At 39.5% G+C, this 23,466-nt stretch overlaps 1 protein-coding gene and 1 long non-coding RNA gene across 3 annotated transcripts in view; one reads left to right on the top strand and one right to left on the bottom strand.

Annotated features, from left to right (window-relative positions):
- The window catches only part of SI (sucrase-isomaltase), a 146,433-nt gene that overhangs the window by 93,906 nt on the left and 29,061 nt on the right, over positions 1-23,466 (top strand). The window contains exons 36-41 of the mRNA XM_019491830.2: positions 792-926; positions 4,231-4,315; positions 5,803-5,941; positions 20,266-20,399; positions 20,995-21,029; positions 21,121-21,237. Of these exons, the coding sequence (XP_019347375.2) occupies positions 792-926; positions 4,231-4,315; positions 5,803-5,941; positions 20,266-20,399; positions 20,995-21,029; positions 21,121-21,237 (645 nt within the window). The remainder of the gene's footprint in view (positions 1-791; positions 927-4,230; positions 4,316-5,802; positions 5,942-20,265; positions 20,400-20,994; positions 21,030-21,120; positions 21,238-23,466) is intronic.
- LOC109284222 (uncharacterized) overlaps positions 21,231-23,466 on the bottom strand; it is a 277,189-nt gene continuing 274,953 nt past the window's right edge. For both annotated transcript variants that reach the window (XR_002091597.2, XR_002091596.2), the window contains exon 5: positions 21,231-23,121. This is a non-coding gene — a long non-coding RNA (uncharacterized LOC109284222). The remainder of the gene's footprint in view (positions 23,122-23,466) is intronic.

Raw genomic sequence — 23,466 nt, 5'->3', positions numbered from 1 at the left:
TGGAGTACAGCTGTTTTAATACGAGTGAAAAGAGACCCTGAGAGTCAGAAACTTGAGGATGAATTCCTGATTCTACAATGATTAGAAGTGTTCTTTTAAATAAAACACTTTGCTTCTATGTAAATTTGTCTATTCCAATATACAAAGTCATTATACTTTGACTACTAAGTAGCCAATTATCAGTGTTTATTTGTGAAAAAAAACAAAATTGAAATTCACCTTTGCAAGCAACACTTTCTTCTTCCATCTCTCTGCATTTATTATTCACTTAAAAATAGCCAAACAATTTTTCTTTTATTATTCTAATAAATTTTAAATCCCTTTTAATCTGCTAGCATTTTAAGCACTCCTGAAGATTAGTTTATTTTTTTTCTGTTTTTTTTATGTCAACACACAAAGGAGAAATGCATACGTGTTGACTACATAAATATCAATCTAAAAGGCACATATGTCTACCACAAATAAAGCACTAAATGGCAGAAGGAAAGAAAAGAGGGAGGGATAAGAGAGGAAAAGATAAAGTATGTAAGGAATAATAATCGCTAAACTTAATTTTGAATTTAGTTACCAACATTTTCTAAAAAATCTTTTTATATGGCATTAAACTTTTGAAAGCAGTTACAGTTGCAAAACCCAGTTTTTTCCACAGATGCTAGTTGTGACATTTGATAATCAGAGATTTTATGCCTGTGTTTGCATATTTCAGTTACAGAATCCATACACTATGAAAAACTTTTACTGTTGTAAATGCAGTGGTTCCATCTATTTCTAAGTATCTATCATTTTTGCAGCTGTACAGAGCTTATGCAGCTTTCCCAGACTTCTTCCGTAACACCACAGCTCAATGGTGGGAAACGGAAATAAGAGAATATCACACTAATCCTACTCAGCCTGAAAAAAGTGTAAAGTTTGATGGCCTTTGGATTGTAAGTATTTATATTTTATCTTCTGAATTAAAACCTGTTTTAAATTTCGGAGGCTTTTCTGAGGCTAGGGTTTATACTAAAATTTGGTTGTAAACCTTAATGCTATTGGACTGCAAAGCTCAAGGCAGTCCTGGAAAAGAATTTTCCCAGAGGTTTGCCTGTTCAGATCGAGACTATTAAGAGAGGGTGGCCATGTACAGTGAGTACACCCAAAGCTAAATTACTTCAAAAGTATGGGAGAAGCAAGGATTTTTGTGGGTGATATCTTTTATTGATTGGGAGAGACTTGCAAAGCATTCTTCACCAGCTCTGAGGAAAGAAGCAGGTGCAGCAATGGCTGTTTTATTAAGACACTGCTGTTTGCCACTAGGCAGTCCTAATATTTTCATTATTGAGATATTTTAGTTTCATTACCTTATTGGCATTATTGTGGTTTTTGTATCTCCGGCTATTGTTTTTTAGGTTGATCCTACTGTTATTCACATCTTTAGGGCTGTCCACAACACAAGGTTATCAATTTTCCATAATTATTCTCTCTGCAGGACAAACTACAGAACTGCGCTACATGAGGGTTTTTAGTTTATTTCTAAAATGGAATGGATACAATATCTGTTGGAGATAAAATATTAATATATTGTTATATCCCTAGTATACAGTAATATTGTTGACATTTTTCAGTAATGCTACCCATGGCTAGATACAGATATTCAAAAAGTCCAAGGTAGAATTGATTTAAATTACACAGTTTTCTGTAAGTGGCACAGGCTGTGTGTAGACGAAACAAGAGACATGTGTACACGACACTTTAAAGTGAGCTAAATGCTTTTGCACTGCTTTAATGTTGGTGGTGTTTGCGTGCATCTGTGGCGTATTCACATTAATTCCAGCCGCTGTAGGAAATTCGGCTGCATAATGCGCCTTAAATGACTTGGGGTGCAGCAAACTAAAACTCCTCAAAGGAGTCCCTACAGCCATGGAACGAAGCACTGGGCTCCATGCACCTCCACGGCTCTAAGTCAGCAGGATGTGTACATGACCCAGGGGGTTAATCAGCTCTAAATTGAAGCAGTGTTTTTTAAAACCCACTGCTTCAATTTAGGACCCACATTTCATCTACATATGCCCGTAGTTTTGATCATTAATGAACAGAATGCACATTCACCCTTTGGTAGGGTTGCAAGTCTTTGATGGGGTTCTGCCATTTTAAAACTAGTCTAGAAGTGCCAAACTTCTGTTCTGTTATGGGTATAGATTGGTTCTGTGTGCTAACTTCTGTTCTGTTTCATCGGAAACCGCTCTATACTTGTATTATAGTGGTAAAAGTGCAGTGTCTATACCTGGCTTGATTGTTAGTTAAACCAGTAGACAACATAATGGAGCAACTGTAGCTACACACAAACTATTAAATGTTTCAAAATTCAGAGATGCAAGCATTCATGCATCTGTACTCTGTCTTGTTCTCGAGGTAGTGGGATTTATAAAGAGAGACTGAGAGTATGCATGCTACGTGATCAAAATATTGACACCAGCCAGAGTGCACTCTGTCATAATGATATCAGAGTCTAAGAATAAAGTTTCAGTCCATTACTCAGGATGCTGCAAAACCCTTGGGCTGGATCCAAGAATAAAGGACTTAGGGACTTAAAATGGGGCTCAGGTTGAATTTAGGCTTCATAAAATCCAAATCTGCAATCCTGAAAAACTTGCTAAGCCATTGTCAAACTTTGAAGGCACTTGATGTTCATGGCACTGAATTTTTTTACTTTAAAATTCTTTAAGCATATAAAGGCTTCATTTCTGGGCACATGCAAAAGCACTTCACTTTTGATAGGAATGAGCAACTTCAAGTACAGGTCACACCTAACCCTGGTGTGGGTCAGGATATGGAAATGAGGCTTTCCTTTGCTGAAGTCCATTGAATGGCTTGATAAGCATTCTCAAAGCATGCATATCACATGCTGAAATAACTCCCTACAAAATACTATTCTCCCCCCCCCCCCCCATGTATGTTTCACATAATTGCTTAGTATCAAGAACACTTTCTCAAGAACTGGGAGCATTGGGTTTGATTCTCTACTTTTCATTAAGGAAACCAAACCTACAACTCTCTTCTCCTAGGTGAGCACCTTAACCATCAAGCAATTTTTTTTTTATTTTTTTTTATATTAAATAGCCAGTAGTTGAATTATGACTTAGGAACAGGGGCCATTACCCAGGTCTCCCCTGCCCCTTCCCAAGTGAGCACTTCAATTATGTAGTTATACTCTTGTCTGTCTATTTCTGGTCTAATTTTAAGTTGAATTCCTTTCTTCACAATGGCACAGCATCCACAGGAGGAGTGGACCATGCCCTGCAGTCCCATCTAGGATCATTTATACTAGAGAAAAAGTCTTACAACATTTTCTTGAAAGTTGGGTTTTAATTTCCTCTGATGGAGGAAAAAAATGACCCTGGCTTCCCCGGTTCCTAGGTGATTGCTCAAAGAACTAGATGTATGTAAAAGGAGATCCACGTCCATTCTTCTCTGTTTAACAGTGAACTCAGAGTTTCTTTGAAACAAAGAAAGAGCATACATGTTGGGGAGGTAGGGAGCAAAATTCTGGGCTTTAGGTGCTGTTTGGAAATCTTAGACCACATTCCATCATTTTTAAACCAGTCTATGTGTACCAAACCTCTGTTCTATTATGGGTATAGACTGCTTTCCAATCCCTTATAGACATTGCACTTCTACCAGTATATCTGGCCTGTGGGTCACTGGTTAAGCCAGTGGACAGCATAATGCAGCAAATGTAGCTCTCTAGAAACTATTAAATGTAGCCTTGAGTCACTGTGGCACAGGTTGGGTGTATATAGGAGGAACAAAAAACGGAAATTCCAAAAGGACCATGGAAGGTTAGGCCTTCCAAAAGGCCTCTTACACAGGCCAAAGGAAACTTATCTGTGAGTATTTTGGCAGGGAGCCTTTCAGATCACTAGTAATTATTTCTAGGAGCTTATTACAACTCGTACATTGAGAAGGGAAATTTTAGAAAGTAAGAATTAGCACTTCGCATGTTAAATCTCAAGAAGCAGCAATATTTTTCCTTCCTTTTTTTTTTCTTAGAAATAAAAAATTTGAATATTATCATCTGAAATAAAGGTAAGTTGAAGAGACACAAATACTAAAAAAAAATTGCTTTACAAGCACCTGAAGGACTTTTTCTATGCCTCTGTTTGCAATAGAGGGTTCAATAGATAGTAGTGTATCATTGACACAAATAAGATTCATGTTGCAAGTATGTTTATATTATTTCTCATTATTTAGGACATGAATGAACCGGCAAGTTTTGTTAATGGTGCAGTTGGAGGCTGTAGAGATGCAACACTAAATTATCCTCCGTATATGCCACGTAAGTATAACAACTGTCACTCACTCTCTTAGGTCCCCCTGGTTATGATGTCATTTTCTTAAAATATTGCTTGGCCAAATTTTCAAGCATGGGATGCCTAAAGTTAAGACATGTAAGACCATGTCTTCAAAGCTTATGAATAGGGCCGTACTGGATTAACGGTTGAAGTGGGCTGTGCTGCAGCTCCTTTAATCTTACAAGTTCCCCTGAACACCCTGCTGTTGGTGACTGGTGGAGGGGCCCTGCTTGCGACTCATTCCTGATCAGCAGGGAAGCAAAAACCATGGGTTTAAGCTTGGCACCATTTTTGTCTCCCCACCAGTCAGCAGCAAGCAGTGGGGGCACTGGGGCCCCTCAGCCAATCAGTGGCAGGGAGACAAAAACAGCACCAAGTTTAAACCCACAAATTTCACTTCTCTGCTGATCAAGAATGAGCTGCAAGCGTGGTGGGGGGAGGGGGATGCAAAGGGGAACCTGCAAGATTAAAGGAACTGCAGCACAGTCCACTTGTGCCATAAATCTGGTAGGGCCCTACTTATGAGCTCTTGCGGCAGAAACTGGTTTCTTAAGACATCTAAAGCTGTTTAAATATGGATTTAGTTACCTGGCTTCAAACACAAACAAAAATGTAGATCCAAGTGGGTTTTTTCTGTAGTTTATAAGTTATGGAAATTTGTTTCTTCAGATGAACAATAGAGTTCAGTTTTAAGGATTTAAAAAAATATTCCTCTTGGTTCCCATCTCTAGCAATGGGCCTGATTTAAAAAACTTAATTTTAAGGTAATGGACTTAAGGAATACACTTTAGATATGCAATCAAATACCAACATTCTTCAGTCACCCTTGAGTACCACCATATAGAAACTCCAGAACCAAGCACTGCTGCCTCTGTTAATGAACAATTTGTGCTCAAATTGTTAGAATCTTGGGACTTCAGCAAAAATGTACATGACATGTAGTTATTTAGGTGGATATTTCAAAGGTAGAAAGGATAATTATGCACTCAAATTCCTCTGAAAGTCCTTTTTCTCCTCTGAACACCTCTGACCTAATGCATTGCTCATATTTTCATTACATTGTCATCTGCTTACTAATTTTTTCAAACCTCTTGCATAGTATCTCAGTATAAATTTGTGCAGCTATCACCAGTTGCATACTCACTCATAGGCATTTTCCATTCTGCAGGTGATATGGATGATACACAGAGATGCTTATAAAGTGTTAGGATATCCTTTGCTGTTCATGTAGGCTAAGGAGTCAGTATTACTGTCATAGTCCCTTATTAATACACAGGAGTACTGGAGACTGCCAGTATTCACATGCTGGACATTTAAAAAAACAAAAAGAACTTGAGGAATGTATTGCATTGGAAGGTAGAGGAGAATGGAAAGAGAGAGAATTCAGATACTGATAAAAAATTAATTATTTAGATTGTTAAATATACTTAGTTATTTGAGAATGCCAATATTAACATTTCATTTCCATTAGATTTGGAATCACAGTCACTTGGATTGAATCACAAAACCTTGTGCATGGAAAGTCAACAGTTCCTGCCAGATGGAAGTCCAGTTAGACATTATGATGTGCATAATCTCTATGGATGGTCACATGCTAAACCTACCTATGAGTAAGGTTTTTTTCTTCTCTTTTTGAACAGTCTCTTTATGCTGTAGTCCCATATGCTGTAGGTGCTTCTTTATTGAAAATAGCAATGGGTGCATCTACCAATGTTTACTGCAGTTGCCTAATTAGCTCTGCAGTAAACATTTCAGTATCTACACATGTGGCCCTGTTAGGCTGCATTGAAATTAATAAAGTCTGCAGCAGGTTAGTACTTGCAAATAAAAGTACTATCCTGCTGCAGAGGCTTTTTTTGTACACAACAGCACACATGTAGATGCTGACAGGGCTGGCTGGGGTATGAGAGTGCTTCAGTGCAGGGGCTGCCTGCTGGCTAGCCCTGTACTGAAACACCATTATGTCCCAGCCAGCCCCTCTGCAGCATGTTGAGCCAGGTGAGAGCAGCCTCAGGCTGGCAGGCTGACCCCCTGGAACCTCTGCCAGCCAGGGCTGCTCCAACCCAGCTCAACGGGCTGTGGTCCTGGGTGCATGTGGAAATGCAGTGCCTGGCAGCAATAAACTCTGGTGCAATATGCACCAAATGTATTACTTCACACAAATGTGCGTGTATAGATGTGCCCCATGAGATGCATTCAAAGATTTAAACAAATATTAAAAGGTGCAACAATTATCGTTGTGAAAATTGCAGGCCATTTCTATTTTATTTTACATTGTTCTAGAAAATTAACTTCTAAATTAATGCTTTGTGTCCAGTAATTTATATTTGTGAACCAGTTTGGGATTTCTTAGCCACATTCAATTGATAACTTTTTTGCTTTTTCTTCACTTTATTTCTTCCTAAGTTCAAGAATGAGTTGTTTCAAATGTATAACAAGCACAGTTCTCCAGTAGCTTTGAGTGCAGTAATGACGTAGATACTTTGACTTTTCTGGCGTTAGATATGTTAACAGGATAATATATTATGTACTAAGTTCTTAATTCTGATGACCTTTCACGTAGTATATTCAAGTCATGGGGAAGGGCTGGGGCAAAGAAAAATCTTGCTCTACCTGACTTTCATTCCTGCCTTCTCCTGACCTGTTTTAGGCCCAAATTGCTCCCTGTACAATTAACAGCTACAACTGTTCTAATTTACTCTGGCTGGTACTGTCATTTAGGGTCTGCTCGGGGCTGGGGACTGGCAGAACATACTGTGCAATTATGTCCTTTGTCCTTTTATTCCACCCTCTGTCCTTGATCCCACCCACTTTTCCCCACCCTGAAATGTTCTCTGCCCACCTGCAGCTTGCTCTGGTGTGCCCATTTCCTTTGCAAGAAAGTATTTTGCAGCAAATGCTAGTATAAAACCAATATGACAGCTTTGCCCTGGGATTCTTTCCCTGCCAGAAAAAAACTCAGTTTTGCAAAGCAGCTGTTATTTTGAAAATGCCCCCTTCAAAAATAAATTCTCAGGTAGCCTAGACCTGCTGTGGCTGCAGCTGCTCTGCCTGTCCATCCTCCCTTTTATATTGACTGTGGTGCAAGTTTCCTCTGCATGTGAATCCCAGCTGTTGCAACAGTCCTCAGGGAATTGTTGATATCTAGTATATATTGGGTCATCCATGTGTCTGTTTTCATTTTACACTTGGGACCAACTTGGTGTTTGAATGGCTCCAGGGTCAACAGGTCATAAACAAGATATAAAGCATCCTTTCCACTTCCCACTCCAAGCAGTTCTTATTTCAGCTGGTCACAAAGCTGATAAATTTGAAAAAGCAGAATTGAGTTGAAAAAGTCACCTGTGTAAAGGAACAGAGGGAAGGTTACCTATAAGGATACCATATGCACCCATTTTAAATTAACATTGTTCTTTCTTGATCACGAAGAGTTCCTGGTCATGAAGAATTCACATTCTTATGACCAAATCTCTCAGCACAAAAAGGTACAAAGAATGATGCTATATTTAAGCATTTGGCTATTTTGTGTTTCTCTTTCTTCTCTTGGTGGTGGTGATGTGGGGATGATCACACTTCACATGTTCTAGAGTTTCTTGCTCGGTACTATGATCTTCATGAGGTTTATGCAAAGAGGAGGATTAAAGGATTCAGAAACAGCTTGCAGTTGAACAGTTAACTGAAGTCAGGACCTGGAAATGTAATATATTTTTAATAGGAACACTGTATGTACATGTCAAGGACAAGTAGACACGGTTTCTGTACTTGTGAAACCAGCGAGGCCCTGAATTGGGTTGCACTGCTTCATGCCCCGCTACTCCCCCAAGTGGATGCTGGACCCTCGCAGCTCTTTCCACCTGCTCTGACCTTTCAGGGGACCATCCTGTTGTCTTGCCTGCCGCATCTTCATGTTGAAGTTAAACAGGGAGGCTACCCTTATAGATCAATGGGCTTTCTCTCCAGCTTCTTGTCAGGCTCACCTGAGCCTGCTTGATTCAGAGCCCTGACATACTTCACCATCTCTCCATGTCAAGAACACTGCCTCTTAGGGGCCTTTCAGGACTTAAACATTTGTCCAGGCATTGGCCCTCTGGGCTTGGCTCTCTTGCTCTAGCTGGGCCCCTCATCCCTAGGTCCATTGCCCCAGACCCCAGGATCCTGGGTTCCCCAGCTCCAGCCTTGCCCTCCTGATTTCTGGGCCTCTAGGGTTCTGGGCTTGTGCCCTCAGTTTTGGGTGATTCAGGCCTTCTTTCCTCTTCCATCCTTTCTGGGGTCTAAGCCCATGCCCACAGTCTATTTTATTACAGGTTCAGATCCTCAGTTTGCAACCTAGTCCTCCAGCAACAGTAGCAGTGCACCCCTTTGGGCCTGCCCGCAGCCTCCAAGCCTTCCCTCACAGCCACTCCCCTTCCTCCACTATTTAAACAGAAGCACAGATCTAAGCCAAAAACTGCTTCTGAACTGAAATCCTTCCTCCCCGCCTGGGGCCATGTCATACCACAATAAAAAAATAAATGTATAATCTGAACAACTAACTTAGTTTTGATGCCTGGTACTGCTGGAGCTTCCTTTCAGCCCTGCTAGGATATGGGGCTCCCTAGGCAGGCCAGGGCCCATTCCTCTCTGCCTCGGCATTGGTCCTGGCTGTAATAAGGGAACCCTTTTCCCTATTATGGGGGTTGTCAAATGGGGGTACACATACCTCCAGGTTCCGTTAGGATCCTTTTCTCAAGTGACACTGTGAACATTGATTTACATTACAGTTTAGGGAAAAAATAGTGTCCAAGCAAAACAGGTATTTAAGAAAAGTCTCTTTTAGTGTCTCATGTTTCTGTGTTTGCCTCCTCTTTAAATACAATACATTTAGTCCTTTCTCTTCTATCATGGTTTACTGCTGCTGGAACACAGGGAAACACTGTCACAAACAAATATAACTACTCTTTACAACTGTTTATTTCTGAAAAATGTATGTGAAAGATTAGGAATAAAATCCGATTCTTTCTCAGAATGCAAAGCAGGAAATTGAATACAAAAGAGTAGCTGTCATAAATAAAAAATATGTATATACCAAGGTTTACAAGAGCTGACACTGTAGTTAACACTAGAAAATGACCTGTATCCTCAAATACAGTCCAGATCACTGAAGTCAGTAACCAAGAACTTTAGGATTTTTTTTTTCTTAGCATTTGACAAGTTCGCTTTCTCTATAGAGCTTTTTATGATTCATCCAGTCCTCCTTCCTTGGACAAACCAAGGTGTTTGTGTCCTCTTTCTAATTCTGTTCAAACCATGGCAGACCTTTCTTAAAGTCGCTGGAATTCTTCCAGCAGAAACTAAAAGCTAATTTAAAAAAAAAATCTCCTTTGGAGACATCCTTATCTCCCTTCCTTAGCCAATCACATCATAGGTGATGACACAGCATTCGTCTCTAGTTCTTCCATGGAATAAAGGGAATACTGTTCTTTTTTTCTATGTAGTAACTTAATACAAGCAGTTCTGTCTCCATGATCATTGTGGTTTCTTCCTTCTTCTCACACGTCAAGACAGGGTATTTGAAGGTAGCATCTGAACTGGTATTAGACTCATAGGATGTGTCCAGACAAGTGTGGATGTATTGGGGGGGGGAGGGCGGGGAGGAGGGGGGTTGACCCTGAGAGATCCTGGATTCAAAAAAAGCCCACACCAAAAAAAAGTGGAGTAGTGCACATGGCAGCAGTGCATGCTTCCCAAAACCAGAGCAGAGCCTGGCCAGCCGGAGCCATACTCCAGCTGCCAGCCATGATTCCTGCCACAGCTTCAGCTCTAGGAGGCCCCCAGGACTGAAAGGCACAGTTGCTGGTCCCAGCCTCCTCTACCACATCCTGAGTAACCTGCCATGCATCAGAGCACACATGGCATGGGTATTCCCCAGGGACAAGTAGCACTGGCACAAGAGACAGTCTGGGGAAATAAATGTCTGCAGTCATCTGGATGTGCCCATGAGGGCTCAAGCAGAAAGATTAAAGCATAGACTGATCTCTTCCCCTCCCTCTATGCACAAGTTGTATGATCTAACTTTGCCTACTGGAAGACTTTGAAGCAACTGGCCTGGCTATTTGCCCTTCAAACTGGATCTACATAGTACTAACAGTATTTTAGAAGAAGTGGCCCTTTCTGTGGTTAAAGGGAAAGACAGCATCCAGTACAATCCTCTGCTCTTAAGCCTTAGAGGTGAACTGAATTCTGCATGAACAAGATGCATCCTCAGGACCCTCTCTCCCAAACTAAATTCTGAAACTTCCAGTGCTCTCCTTCCCTGCAACCATTTACACAACACTTTTAACTTCTTTGCCTAGGCCTAGTATCTGGGAAGATGTATCTCAGCTATAAAATGGGATACTAGCACTTGTTTACATCACAAGAGTGTAGAGAGTTTAAACATATTAAAGATTGTGAAGGGCGCAGTTACTGCAGTAATGCACACCAAACCTGTGCAACTGGCCATCTGCAAGCCACATGTAGCCTCCAAGAGGCCAGCATGTGGCATAAATGGTTAACATGTATCCTATGGGCCCCAGTGGTGACCTCTCCCATTGCAGCATGGTGATGGGGGGCCTGGGTATACTAGCCTAGCCCACACAGCCACTTGTGCAGCCCAATTGGGGGCATAGAGGGCTTCTTACCACTGGCAGTGGCGGGCAGAATGCATGCCTATTGCACAGCAGTGGACCATGTGTTCCTGGTAGACAGCCCTGCCTTACATAAAGAGATGGTGCTGCTTACCTTCACACCCACCAAAGTCTGTGAATACCTGTGTACATTTTTTAAGGGGATAATTCCCTTACTTTGTTGAGGTGAAATACATATGGCCTGACAAAGGGTAATTTATACACGAAAGCTTGCAAAGAAGAATTTTAATAAAAGATATCAGATTTACCCAAAGAACCTTGTCTGCCAGATGCACACATTACACTTTTACCAATATAAGTGATCAGAAACCAGTGTATACTCATAACAGAACAGAAGTTTGGTACACATAGACTGGTTTAAAAATGGTGAATGTGTGTTGTGTTCACTACCAACCTAAACTATGCCACTTACGGAAAACTGCCTAACTTAAATCGATTCCACCTCAAGCCTTCTGAATGTCTGTACCTAGCCCCAAAGCCCAAAGTCCTTGAAAGGTTACAAGAGTTACAGCATCCTTTAGATGGCTGTAGCCATAGGGCCCAGGAGTCTTTGTAAAAGCTTATATGTCCTGTATGTGACCTTCCCAGTCTCCCAGTTTCTGTGACTTTTTACTTATCCCCACCTTCCCTCAGTGATTATTGTAATAAGCTGGAAAACATGAAGAAGTCCCCCAAACACTCCCCCCCACAAGCAATTAAAAAGCCAAATGTAATATTTTTCAATTCTCAGACTTTAAAAGCCATTCTTAAACATTTTCCACAGCGGTGGAGGAAGCTTAAATACATTAAAGATTATGAAGTGTGCAGATACAGCAGTAATGAATGCCAAACCTCCATAACTGACATTAAGCGAGTGGTAATCACCCTTTCAGCATGTTCTATAAACCTAGCCCAGCCTTCCCATAACAGATACAAGGATGACCAGGAGATTCCCTGTATTTTTCCCCCTAGGTTTTCTGAGTCTCTGGCACCCCCAACCAACATGATAATTTATGCAGGGATTTCTTTGGCCCAGCAGAGTCTCTTCTGTGTCAACACAAGAAAGTTTGCTTTTACCCTACCAGTCTAGTGCAGCTGACAGGAATAAAATATTCAGGGAGAAGGAGACAGTAGGATGGCTGCTGAAGGGCCTTGTTTAATACCTGTGCCATTTCCCTTTCTTACCACTTTATGGAGGTTTAGGTCTTATCCTTTAGCTTGGGCTGTAAGGACTTATGTTCTTATTTTGGGAGGTCCCTGATTCAGTCCCTGATGTTAACCAGTATGAAGGCTATTACACCTGCCAGTGGAAGAGGAAAAGGCTTATGATGAGAGGCAGAAGTGAAGGCAAAAGGCAAGCCAAGAGAGGAGAGACAAGAGCAAAGGTGAAATAGGAGTTGTAGATCATAGGAACATCCTCTTGGGAAGAATTGTAACTCGCTTTTAATTTGGGTTAGTTCTTTTGCACGTGGATAGTTGTGATACCAAAGTCTGCAATCTGTATCCTTTAAAAGCATCGTAATGAGAATGCATGCTTGTCTTGATTATATATACCTTAGTTTAAATATTCTACTAGTAGCTTATGTATGTAAATATTGCATGTGAAGATGATGAATGAACTTGCATGCCCAGATGGAAATGAGGACTTTTTGGTGCAAGTTTGAGAATCAGAGTCCCAAGTCCTATTAGGACCTTGACTGCTTATATTTAATACATCTTTCATTATTCAGTCACTACTGTACAGTGATCTCATTTGCAATAATGCTGTGGCAGCATAGACATGAGCTGCCAAGTAAGTTCATGGGGTGTCAGAAAGGATTATAAAACTCACAACTCCATTTGGATGCAACTTCACTACCATTGGCACCTAAGCAAGATAGATTAAAGCTAGCTTAAGGAAATCTATGCATACTGCAGTTTTTCAATACAGATATAGTTATACTCTTAGTTTTGAGTTCAGGAGCTTTACAGTTGCTAACTTTTAGTAGATGCAATTCCTGAGCAGCATTCTGGAAACAGCTTGCCCAAGTCTGATATTAAGGGAACTTAATTTCTTACTTAGCTGGGAGCAATTACTTGTACATTGATTCTAATGAGTTCATCCATATAAATTTTTATGTTGTGTGATCCTAACTGCTGACCTACTTTATGAAATAAGATGGCCATGGCGATATTCCTAATATAGTTTAATTTGGAGGCAATTACTTGCCATCAAATGTTTTCTTGTTCCAGCACATTCAGACACAACATGTTGCATTTGCAACAGGGATTTCTATAATGAAACAGCTACCAAGGCCACGCTGGGACAATGCTGCGCATTGTAAACAAGATCAGTCAATCGTAAGAGAACACTTGCTGCCACTCATTTACAAGACAGAACTGTTCTCAGCATTTTGATCAACTATTAAGAACATTAATTACCCAACAATAACCTCAAGTAATTAAAGTAATTAAAATATGAAATACCTTTTGCTTCTAGGTATAGCTGTGATGGACTATTTTAATTATAGAGTTGATATTGCTTTGGCCTTACAGTATAAAGCATATGAGGGTATGTGAATTTATCATTTTAAATGCAGGCACCACACACCCATTTTTCAATTAACACGCTTAATAAAAAAACCAAGAAGTAATATTATGAAGGGAAAAGAGTGAACTTTTTATGTAAATGATATGCATGCAGCTTTTCTTTTAATAATTTATTTTCTCACTTTCAAGGCAAACTTTATTATATGTTAATTCCTTACTGAGTAATACTATCCTATTTTAGATAATGTCTGAGCTAATGATAATATATCTAGGTTGTTTCATTTCCAATTCAATGAGCAAGCAAAGAACAGCATTTTTCTGTGGGTCTTAATGACCTTAAAGCCCTTGGTAACTTTGATATTTTCATAAAGAAAGAAAATATCAAGGCCACTTGATTTTTTGACAGAGAGGATGGTATATTTGGCAGTGATCCAGTACATCACTGTCAGTCAAAGCTCTCACAGAATTGCTGACAGGACAATACAGAATCTCTGATCTTTATACTGTCAGCCAAAATCAAAGTACAATTTGGATTTTGTCAGTAGACAATAATTTAACACTGAGGACAGTAGTATCATTACTTCTGAATAGTAAATGTACAATTAAACATACTTTCTTTAAGAGGTCCAATAGCAGAAACGACTTAGATAAAAGATACATTGCACACATTGTCATTCTATCGAAAAATGAACAAAATAGCTATGTACAAGTCTTAAAAGTTTCATTTTATCCTTCTTTATTAGTTTTAAGATGACCTAATGCCATAATTGAAGAGGTGCCATAATAGTAGAGTTGGGAGCAATGAAAGTCAAAAAACAGTTGTGAAATATCCCATGCTCTGAATTAATGGCAGGTGCAATATAGTTTGCATATGTAATCCTTATGACCGGTGACTTTTGGCCATACTTTTGGAATGGGTTTTAATTAGATCAAGCCATAGTGACTTGCAAAATTCAGGGATTAAAATATTGACATCTTTTTCTAGGAAAGAGTACTGGGCAAGGAAACTGAGCTGTGTTGAGGTAGTATTTTTCTGCTCAAGTCAGACACTGGAAACAGTCTTTCAGGGGAAACATGCTTCTTGATTCTTTTGCATTTCCTCTTCCAGGATTGTCTGTTGAAGCCAAATAATTCCACACCGAGATCAGGGACTTGGGGCTGAAGAGCACTGCTACAGAGAGTCTAGCTCTTTCGACTTTCCTAGTGCTAGGGGACTATATTGACTTAATTTCCGCCTTACTGTTAAAAGGTGGGAAGGCATGGCACTATGCTTTGTATCCTCCATAGAACAACTGCAGAGGATTAGCCACAGTTTATTTCTTCATGCATTGTGAAACTAAACAGCTTAGCATTTCCAGAAATTCATTATCCCTATCCTCTAATCTGTGGAAATAAATTTAAACAAAATATACTGTAAGATAATTAAAGACTTCAGTAAAACGAATCTTTAAAATGTGTCAGCAACCAATAGTTACCACAAGTGTTCAGTGTGAAGGTAATTTATTGATAAAATCTCCCTAAAATGAAAGTTCAACAGTATTGTTATTGCCAAGCTTCCCCATAGTAATGAGAGTTGTTTTAAAAATAGATATTACAATAATGATAGATTTGGGGGGGGGGGGGGGGGAAGGTTGTATTTGTCTTCTGGTTTTGTAGCCTCAGAGCTCTGTGTTTTCCTTCCCAGGGTATTTTTAACAATAGCTGAAATTCTCACCTAAGCAACCACTTCCCAGAATTAGGACTGTAAGACATCAGATATTGTGAAACTCTCAATAAAATCCCCAAAGTTGCCAGCACCAATACAGATATAAGTTCACTGTAATGGTTTTATAGTTCATTTGCAGTGGTTGAAGGTAAGCCCATTCAGAGAGAGCACAACATGTACACAAGCACAAAGCTTCCACATCCATATGGGTTTTGAACATAACTTTTGAACAACCTTCCCTTCTTGCCTGACTTGAAAATATAGCAGTCTCTTGGCTGCCATTCTGGATTACTGTGATTCACTACTATAATAGCTTCCAGACTGAATTAAAAGGCAGAAAATTTTAAAGGAAAATTTAGTAGCTAGGAAAAAATTTTCAGATATATATTTTTTTCCTTTCATGTAAATGCCGTTCACGCACATACTTCAATCCTGCAAGCTGCTGAGTGCCCTAACCCTGATCCCACAAAACACTTGAGGTGCATTCTGAATGTCTTCTATAGATGACATTTTCTTTTCATTTACTTTACTTAGATGCAAGTTCCAAAGCATTGTGCAAATAGGACAATTCAAGCAGGGCAGGAATGTGTGTGATAATACATTACCAAGAAATAAAAGATACTAGAAAAGTTATTGTTTATCTTGGAAGAAATAATTACAGTACATTAGTCTAGTTTAATTACTATGGTAATTTAAGTGACTTGTGTGTTTTTACTGTAATTATAGTGTCAGTAAAGCAGCAAATCCTGTAGAAGAATAAATAAATAGTGCCTTATTGAAGCAGCTGTTTAGGCTATTATTGTAGAGAGCAAAAGCGAGCAATGCAATTTTATCATTGTGGCTTTTTAACTAGTATTTTAGTTTAGTATTTTTGTGTAGTGATTCACAGCATGTGTTCACAGTTACACAGGAATAGTTCTAAGAGATCAAACCAGTGGTTCATATGACAAAGGAGGTCAAAAAACAGAGGTTTTACATGAAGATGCCAAAATACTTATAATGACAGTTAAAGGACAAAGGGAAATTTCTTATTTATGCTGTCAGCTAGTCATTGTCCCAATGTACATGTGTTTAATATCCCAGGGGGTAGGACTCTGATGTGTAAAGTCAGTTGCTATAGGTAAATATGCATTGTATAAAAAATATCCTTTTTCCTTCATAGTAAGGACCACAGGCCCATACCAATGGATATTTTTACCTGTTTTCATGGATGTATTTGATAGCCGTGTTGGTCTGCGACAAACAGAAATGCAAAACTCTAAAACTCTTGGTTCAGAGCTGATGCCTTTTATTAGACCAACTAAGAAATTGCAAAAAAAAATGTTTTTCTGCAGGCTTTCCGGCGCACATGCCCTTCCTCAGGCTCAGGGATCTCCCAGGGCTGCATGTACTTTTATGGAAGATTGTTCACCCATCTCTACTTCTCCTTATGGATAATTTGCATCAGCCATTGCCCCTGCAGGCCTCAGGGAGGAAGGTCAGAAGCAAAAGGAATGGACTGTGACTCGTATAAGTGTCTTGTTGGAGAGCTTAGCCAGCAGGGTTGCTATATGTAAATTTACAGACTGTCCATAAAAATCCAGGATAAAAACATCTGTCTGAAAAGGCTGTAAAAAATATCGAGCTATCTGTAGAAACATTGAGCAATCCAGAGCTGATTGACAATCCCTCCTCAGAAATAAAGCTGGAGTTAAACATTGAAAGACAGACAGAGCAGAGGAGCCCCAGCTGGACTCTGAGTGGGAGCACAGCATGCTGTGCAGATCTCTGTCAGAGCTTTGTAGCCCGTGGAAGCTTCTCGAGTCTCCCTGCCCCAAACATTTGCTTCTGCTGCCGGCTCCTGTCACCTGCCTGTAATACCGCTGGGTTACAGGTAGGCAGACAATCCTTCTTTGGGGTGTCTCTGCTGGAATGGGGGTGTGTGCAAGCCATTAACTGGCAGGGGTAAGACAGGGAGTGGGTTGGAGGGCATCAGTGTATGGAAGAAGTGAGTATGGGACCTCTGGGAGGGAGGGTGGGCAGGTCCTCTCCCCCTCAAGATCTCATACTGACTTCCACACACTCATGCCCCGGAGCAGAACAGTATTGGAACTACGACAATAAATTGGGATATCCACACACTGAAGCCTTGGGTCAGCACAGTATAAACCATTGCTGCAGTCAGGCAGGATTGCCAAACCAAGATTTATTTTTTTACTCCTGGTCTGCAAACTTTTACTGATAGCCAAACTTTTTACTGTAGTCAGTTTTAAACCAAAACATTTGAACTTGGCCCTAATCTGGGAAAAAAACGGGCTCCAGTGGCAAGCAGCCCTGTTCCCCAGGGGAAGAATGTTGGGGAATGAAGTCCAAAACACATCATTCTTCAATCTCTAGCACCCACTTAAGAAGCCACATTCTTGTTTGTAGGGCTCTTTCCCTTCAGCTTCCCTTCAGATTCTCAATGGAGAGCTCTGAATAGCACACTCTGCCCTCCACTCCATTCTCCCCCCCTCACCTTTACCCCCACCCTCCACCTCTATGACAGGTCCCTCTACTCATATTCTAGAATTAGATTTCCAGTCTCATCTAATTGCCATGCAGCTGAAAGGGGTTCAATTTCTGACTCAGAGAGATCTGGATCAGTATCTTTCTTAGAAAACTGGGAACAAAATAGGGAAGAAAAGAAAAGACCAGGAAATCAACATGTGCTGTTTTCTCCGGATGAGCATATACCCACACTTTTTTTTTTTCCAACTACTGTACCATATTTAAATTGGTCTAATAAAAGATATCAGATTCACCCAAAGAAGCTTGTATACCTACAAATGGCATTTTTCTTCAGGGGATGCAGTGAGAAAGATTGCAGTCCATTATTGAGATAGAGAAGCCAATGATAAAATAAAAAGGGTGAAATTAGCAAGCAATAAAATTTTAAAAACAGGAAAAAACCCAGAAGATAAGTTCTGCCTATGTATACAGGATACTGTTGGTCAAGCTTGTAAGGCCCTATGCTTAACTCTGATGGTATTTTGATAGCAGTACAGACTATAGTGTGGTAAGTCTTGAGCACTACATTTGACCAACTCCAAAATACCACGGACCAGTCAAGATATTGATGGGCAGAACCCTATTACTTCTGGTCAAACTCGGAACCCAGAAAAGGAGAAAGAAGGACTGTGTTTAACAGAGATGCTGTCACCCCCGTCATTTTCTCTAGGATAAAAAAACAGTGAATAGAGCGTAATGTGAGTGTGAACACTGGCCTGGTGTGTAGGAGCAAGAAGGGAAACACATGGAACTTTTGGCAAGGGATAGACTGGGGGACAAGGAAGCAAGGCACATAAAGCCCTGCACAGGGAGTAAAGGTGAGTATGGAAGGAAAGATTGGTAGACAGAAACTTCTTCATGTTGGAACCTAGGATTTGAGGGGATGAATGACTATTGAAAAGCCTTTCCTCCTTTTTCACTGTTTTCCAAAATAGAAAAGTAAGAGGCAAGGGCAGTGATAATGCTTATGCCTTTCTGACTCAAGGGGTTTTATCTCATGGGCTAGATTAAATTCCTTGTAGATAATTCTGTCTTGCAGAGGAGTTATGCTATTAGAAAACCAATGCTTTATATGGAACCAGGCAGGTTTAAAATGAATATCAGAAATAAAAAAATATCACCACTTAAACCTTAGACCAGTGTGAAAAAAAAGATAGTTCTGCTGGCTGATGTGTAGCCCATAGTCTAATTATCATGTTAAATAAAGGAAACACAGTCTGCTGTACCATACTTTGCATTCAAACAGGTGAACCTCAAAAACATAATGACATTTGCATCCTAAATACATTTAAGAGATAATCTCTTTGATTTAAATGTCCATATCCTGGCCTTTGAAACATGGAAAATTTGGTAGCAAAGGAATGGTGTATATTGTGTTCTGAGATCTGCTAAACTAGTCTTGTCCAACATGTGGCCCATGGGCCACCATGCAGCCCTCAAAGCTGTTTTCTGAGGCCCAAGGTGCTGCGATGGGAAACGAAAGTAAACACTGTACTTTCGTTTCAGGGTGGGGGGAGAGGGGGATGTGATACCGCTTCCTGTGAGGTCTTTGAATATGGCTTGCCGGCCCACTGGGTGATAAAACGTTCATGATCTGGCCCCACATTCAAAAAGGTTGAGCACCCCTGTGCTAGACCATTGGTAGCAGACTTCCCCAAGTGCTACTATGTCCTGAGGCCAACTCTGGATGGTCAAGGCATGCTTCTAGAAAAATGCCATTGTGATGGATCTATAGATTTAGCGTAAGAAGAGTAGGAAAATGTATTTCTTCTTACCTGAAAAAGTCCTTTATTTGAGTCTTAGTGTCCTTGGATGTAGTCTTGTTTGAAAACAGGAAGATGATTTAAAATGGGGATGAAACCACATATCAATGGGCTTGCTGTTTATATACTGTATGATTTTAGAAAGTTGAATTAAGTTATTTTGACGGTTGAAACATTCTCAAATTAAGGGAAATTCAGGATAGATATGGACATTCCCTTGCAGCTAGAGTCAGGCTGGTCTTGTGTCTTTTAACCTGAAAGCAAGTTGAAGTACCCATTGTAACAGGTCTATGAGCCTTAATACTCAAAGGAAAATTTTCAGTCAAGAACATATAATTTTTTTCTATTTATCTTTGTTCAGTGAGTTATCTTTTAATTTACCTAAATATCCAAGGCTTTTTGAAAGCATGACCATATTACATTTATAGATTCTCTTCTACTTTTTGTCTGGGTTTTAAGCGTTTTTAAATAACTGCAGTAGATTGAAGACACAGCATTTTCTGAGACAGCCATGCTATCATGTACCATGACCTTTTGTATGTTTTAATGTGACCTGTAACTGTTATTTTCAACTTATCTAGTAGTGGATAACTGATATTCAGTGCCTAGGACTATCTACATATGCATAAGCCTGCCCACCTTTCAAATTTCCTTTATAGTTGCTATTTTTTTGTATAAAATTCAGTGTTTCTACAAGCACTGTTCAAGGTCTCTTAGTTTTTTTTCCACATATAATGGGCTTTTTGTTTCAATGTCATTGTTAGTGCTTTACAGAAGGTCACAAAGGAACGTGGAATTGTCATCACCCGTTCAACATATCCATCCAGTGGAAGATGGACTGGACACTGGCTTGGTGATAATACTGCAGCTTGGAATCAACTTTATAAATCTATTATTGGTATGTGAAATCAGCTGTCTTTATAGTCAATTTATGCTTTATAACAACTTTACTCTTTGACACTTAGGTCTTTTATTTGTAACCTCTGACATCCCTAAACCAATGATAATGGATGCCAGGAAGGGTGTAACAGAGGATGGATAACTCTAGACATGCCCTATTCATATATTCTCCCTCAACAGCATCTAGTACTGTTACTTACAGTGATGGGATAGTGGGCTAGACAGACCATTGGAGTGATCCACTATGGTGCATCATATGTTTTTACCTGCTTCTATTACAGTAGAAGAAATGTAACTTGAAGCAAAATAAGGATTTAGCAGTCAGACTTTAATCCTATTCTTGACCCATACTCCATATTGCTGAACTTGCTAAATAGATAGTAGACTTGATAGGGGTACTCCCAACTCCCACCAAAGTCATCTCTGATTCTTCTCTACTCTCTGATCACTAGTCTGCTTCACTGCTTCAGAGAAGACAGCTTGCAGCAATGCTTGCAGGGAGTGAAGAATTGTACTCTGTAGAAACTATTTAAACACCTTTAAAATGCCAAAGAAAATACCAATCAATAAAGTTGCATTGTATTTTCTTGCAGGTATGTTGGATTTTAGCCTCTTTGGAATATCCTATGTAAGTCAGTATTATTAATACATATTTTAAACATTTTTACTCATTTGTAATAATCTGCACTATTCAAATTGAATTTGTTTTACACTTTCAGACTGGAGCAGATATCTGTGGGTTCTTCCAGGATACAGAATATCAAATGTGTGCCCGCTGGATGCAGCTGGGAGCCTTTTATCCATTTTCTAGAAATCACAATGGTAAAGGATCAATGGTAGGTCATAAGTTGTTTTTTATTTGTTCTGCACCTATAATGTGCTTGGGGCTGCAAAGATCATGAGTAGTCCTGCTGTGAGTAAAGAAAAGAGTGGTAGAGTAGAAGGGCCACATTGGGCCCCATTGGGTTTAAGCTCTCTAAAATACAACTGCTTATTTTAGAATTAGTGCTCTTGGGGTGCCCTAGATGTAAGTGGGTATTCCAGGAGTGTATCCTGCAAACTTCAAGTTGTCAGTTGGATTTGAACCACTTTCTTTGAAAATGAATAAAGTTTTGAAATTGTTGAGGGTGAAATCCTTGCACTACTGAAGTCAGCGGGAGCTTTGACATTTGTTTCAGCAGAGCAAGGATTTTTTTCCAGAGTTGTGCAAGACCATTGACTCAAACTAGGAATTCAGTCAAATGTACCTTAATTTCCAATGTGCTAAGCAACAGTAATTAACATAACATACACTTCCAGGCTACATGCAATCAGTGTTGGATATCAGATTTGGTGATGTATGTTTATTAGCACTTGCTGGCTGTTTTTCATCACAAAATGATGTCTGGGAAGATGACAGCACATTTCTGATGTGGCCACTATTCTGCTTTGGGTTTCTACAGACCTATGTGAATATACATGAAGTTGTCAGATGCATCATTTGGTTGGAGTAAGATTTAGTTGTGGAAAACTAAATCTATTTGAATGCAAACTTTTTTAAAATTCAGACTGCAAACTAGTTCTTACACAACACATTTGATATGTCTTTCAAGAGAGCTTAGAGGTACTGTCAGTGGAAATCTCCTAGCTAGCCTAGTTTTCTGTCTGTCTCCTGCTCATGACCTAGCAAAAATAAATGTATTGGTATTTAATATAATATGCTGGTAATTAATGTTAGATATATTGGGGTGCCTCTAGGAGGGAGTCAATAAGACTTAATGTTAATTGCAAGCAAGGCTTGCTTCATCAGGGCTAGCAAGAAGCAGTGCAAATGAAGATCTGTTGTACCAGCTAAAGCAACAGCATTTGGGAAAGATTTCATCCCCTGGGAATTATATATAGTATTTGTAATGCCACCATTCAGAGGGAGGTATGGTATTATCTTTATGCTGTAGGTACAGCCCTATGGGAGGTGCAGAGGTACCTAATGGATGTCACCATTCTCCTGGCTCCCTAAAGAGATGATATTCTAAGTTAAACCATATACCGGTGTATACCATCATATTCTGAAACTGAAATCCAGCTCATCCTTCTCCCTCCCCCCTCCCATCTATACCTTAAAAAAAAATATTCTACACCTACAATGCTAAAATAAATGTTCTCTTTTTTTTTTGTCATGGACACTTAAAGCAGCAAGATTGACCTTAGTATTCTTATCCCCTAATTGTTCATAATTAGAAGGCAAATCAGAAAATGAAACAATGTAATATGATTCTTGAGGGAATATACAAAATTACAGTGTTCTGCTTATATTGCTTCTATCGGATACTGTCTTTCTTTAAAGAATAAAAGGAAAGTTTATTGTCTAGATATAGGACAGTGCTAGCTGAGGAGTGTATTGTGGAGAGCTGTAAAAGAAGATAACTGAGAAAATAAAAAAAATAGAAACAGCACTTATGTTCTAGTTAGAGCTTCAAGTCTAGCAGAGTAGAGCTATTTATATGGCATATATGTAATGGATTAAAGTCTCCTTTTAAAAACAGTGTGCTTTATCTTGCAGCAGCACACCTTTCGATTGGATTTTTAAAGCCTTTAAAAATGCAGATGCAGGGTTATCATGTTGCTTCCAGTCTTACCCAATTTGCCAAGGTATTGTTCAATACATTTAATAAAGATTGAAAGTGCTCCCTGACATCACTCATTAGTGCTTCTTTTTCTTTTTGAAAGTCCTGAGTGCTGCCCTGAAGGAAAGAAGGATAATAAATTATGTACAACAAAATGTGTCACATATTCAGTGGAGTTTGCATTAAAATCTTTCTCCCTCTCCTAGTATTTTCCATAGGTTTTTCTCACCTTTCCCCTTTATGAGTTTCCTTGCTTAGAGCTCATAGCGACACCTACTGCTATTTACTGTCACTTTGTCCTTTGGGGAGAGAGAAACTCTTCAGTTTTGTGTGAAAAAGAGTTTTCAGTGTAAAGGTCTATAGAGATCATCTCATCTAGGAATAATTATCAGTGTTGGTGAAGTCACATATGTACTCTCTCAATATCATTATTGCTATATATATTCAATAATTGCTGCTACT

Source organism: Alligator mississippiensis, chromosome 7 (assembly GCF_030867095.1).
Source record: "Alligator mississippiensis isolate rAllMis1 chromosome 7, rAllMis1, whole genome shotgun sequence".
In the NCBI taxonomy this organism is placed as follows: Eukaryota; Metazoa; Chordata; order Crocodylia; family Alligatoridae; genus Alligator; species Alligator mississippiensis.
This window is presented reverse-complemented; position numbering and strand designations above follow the sequence as displayed.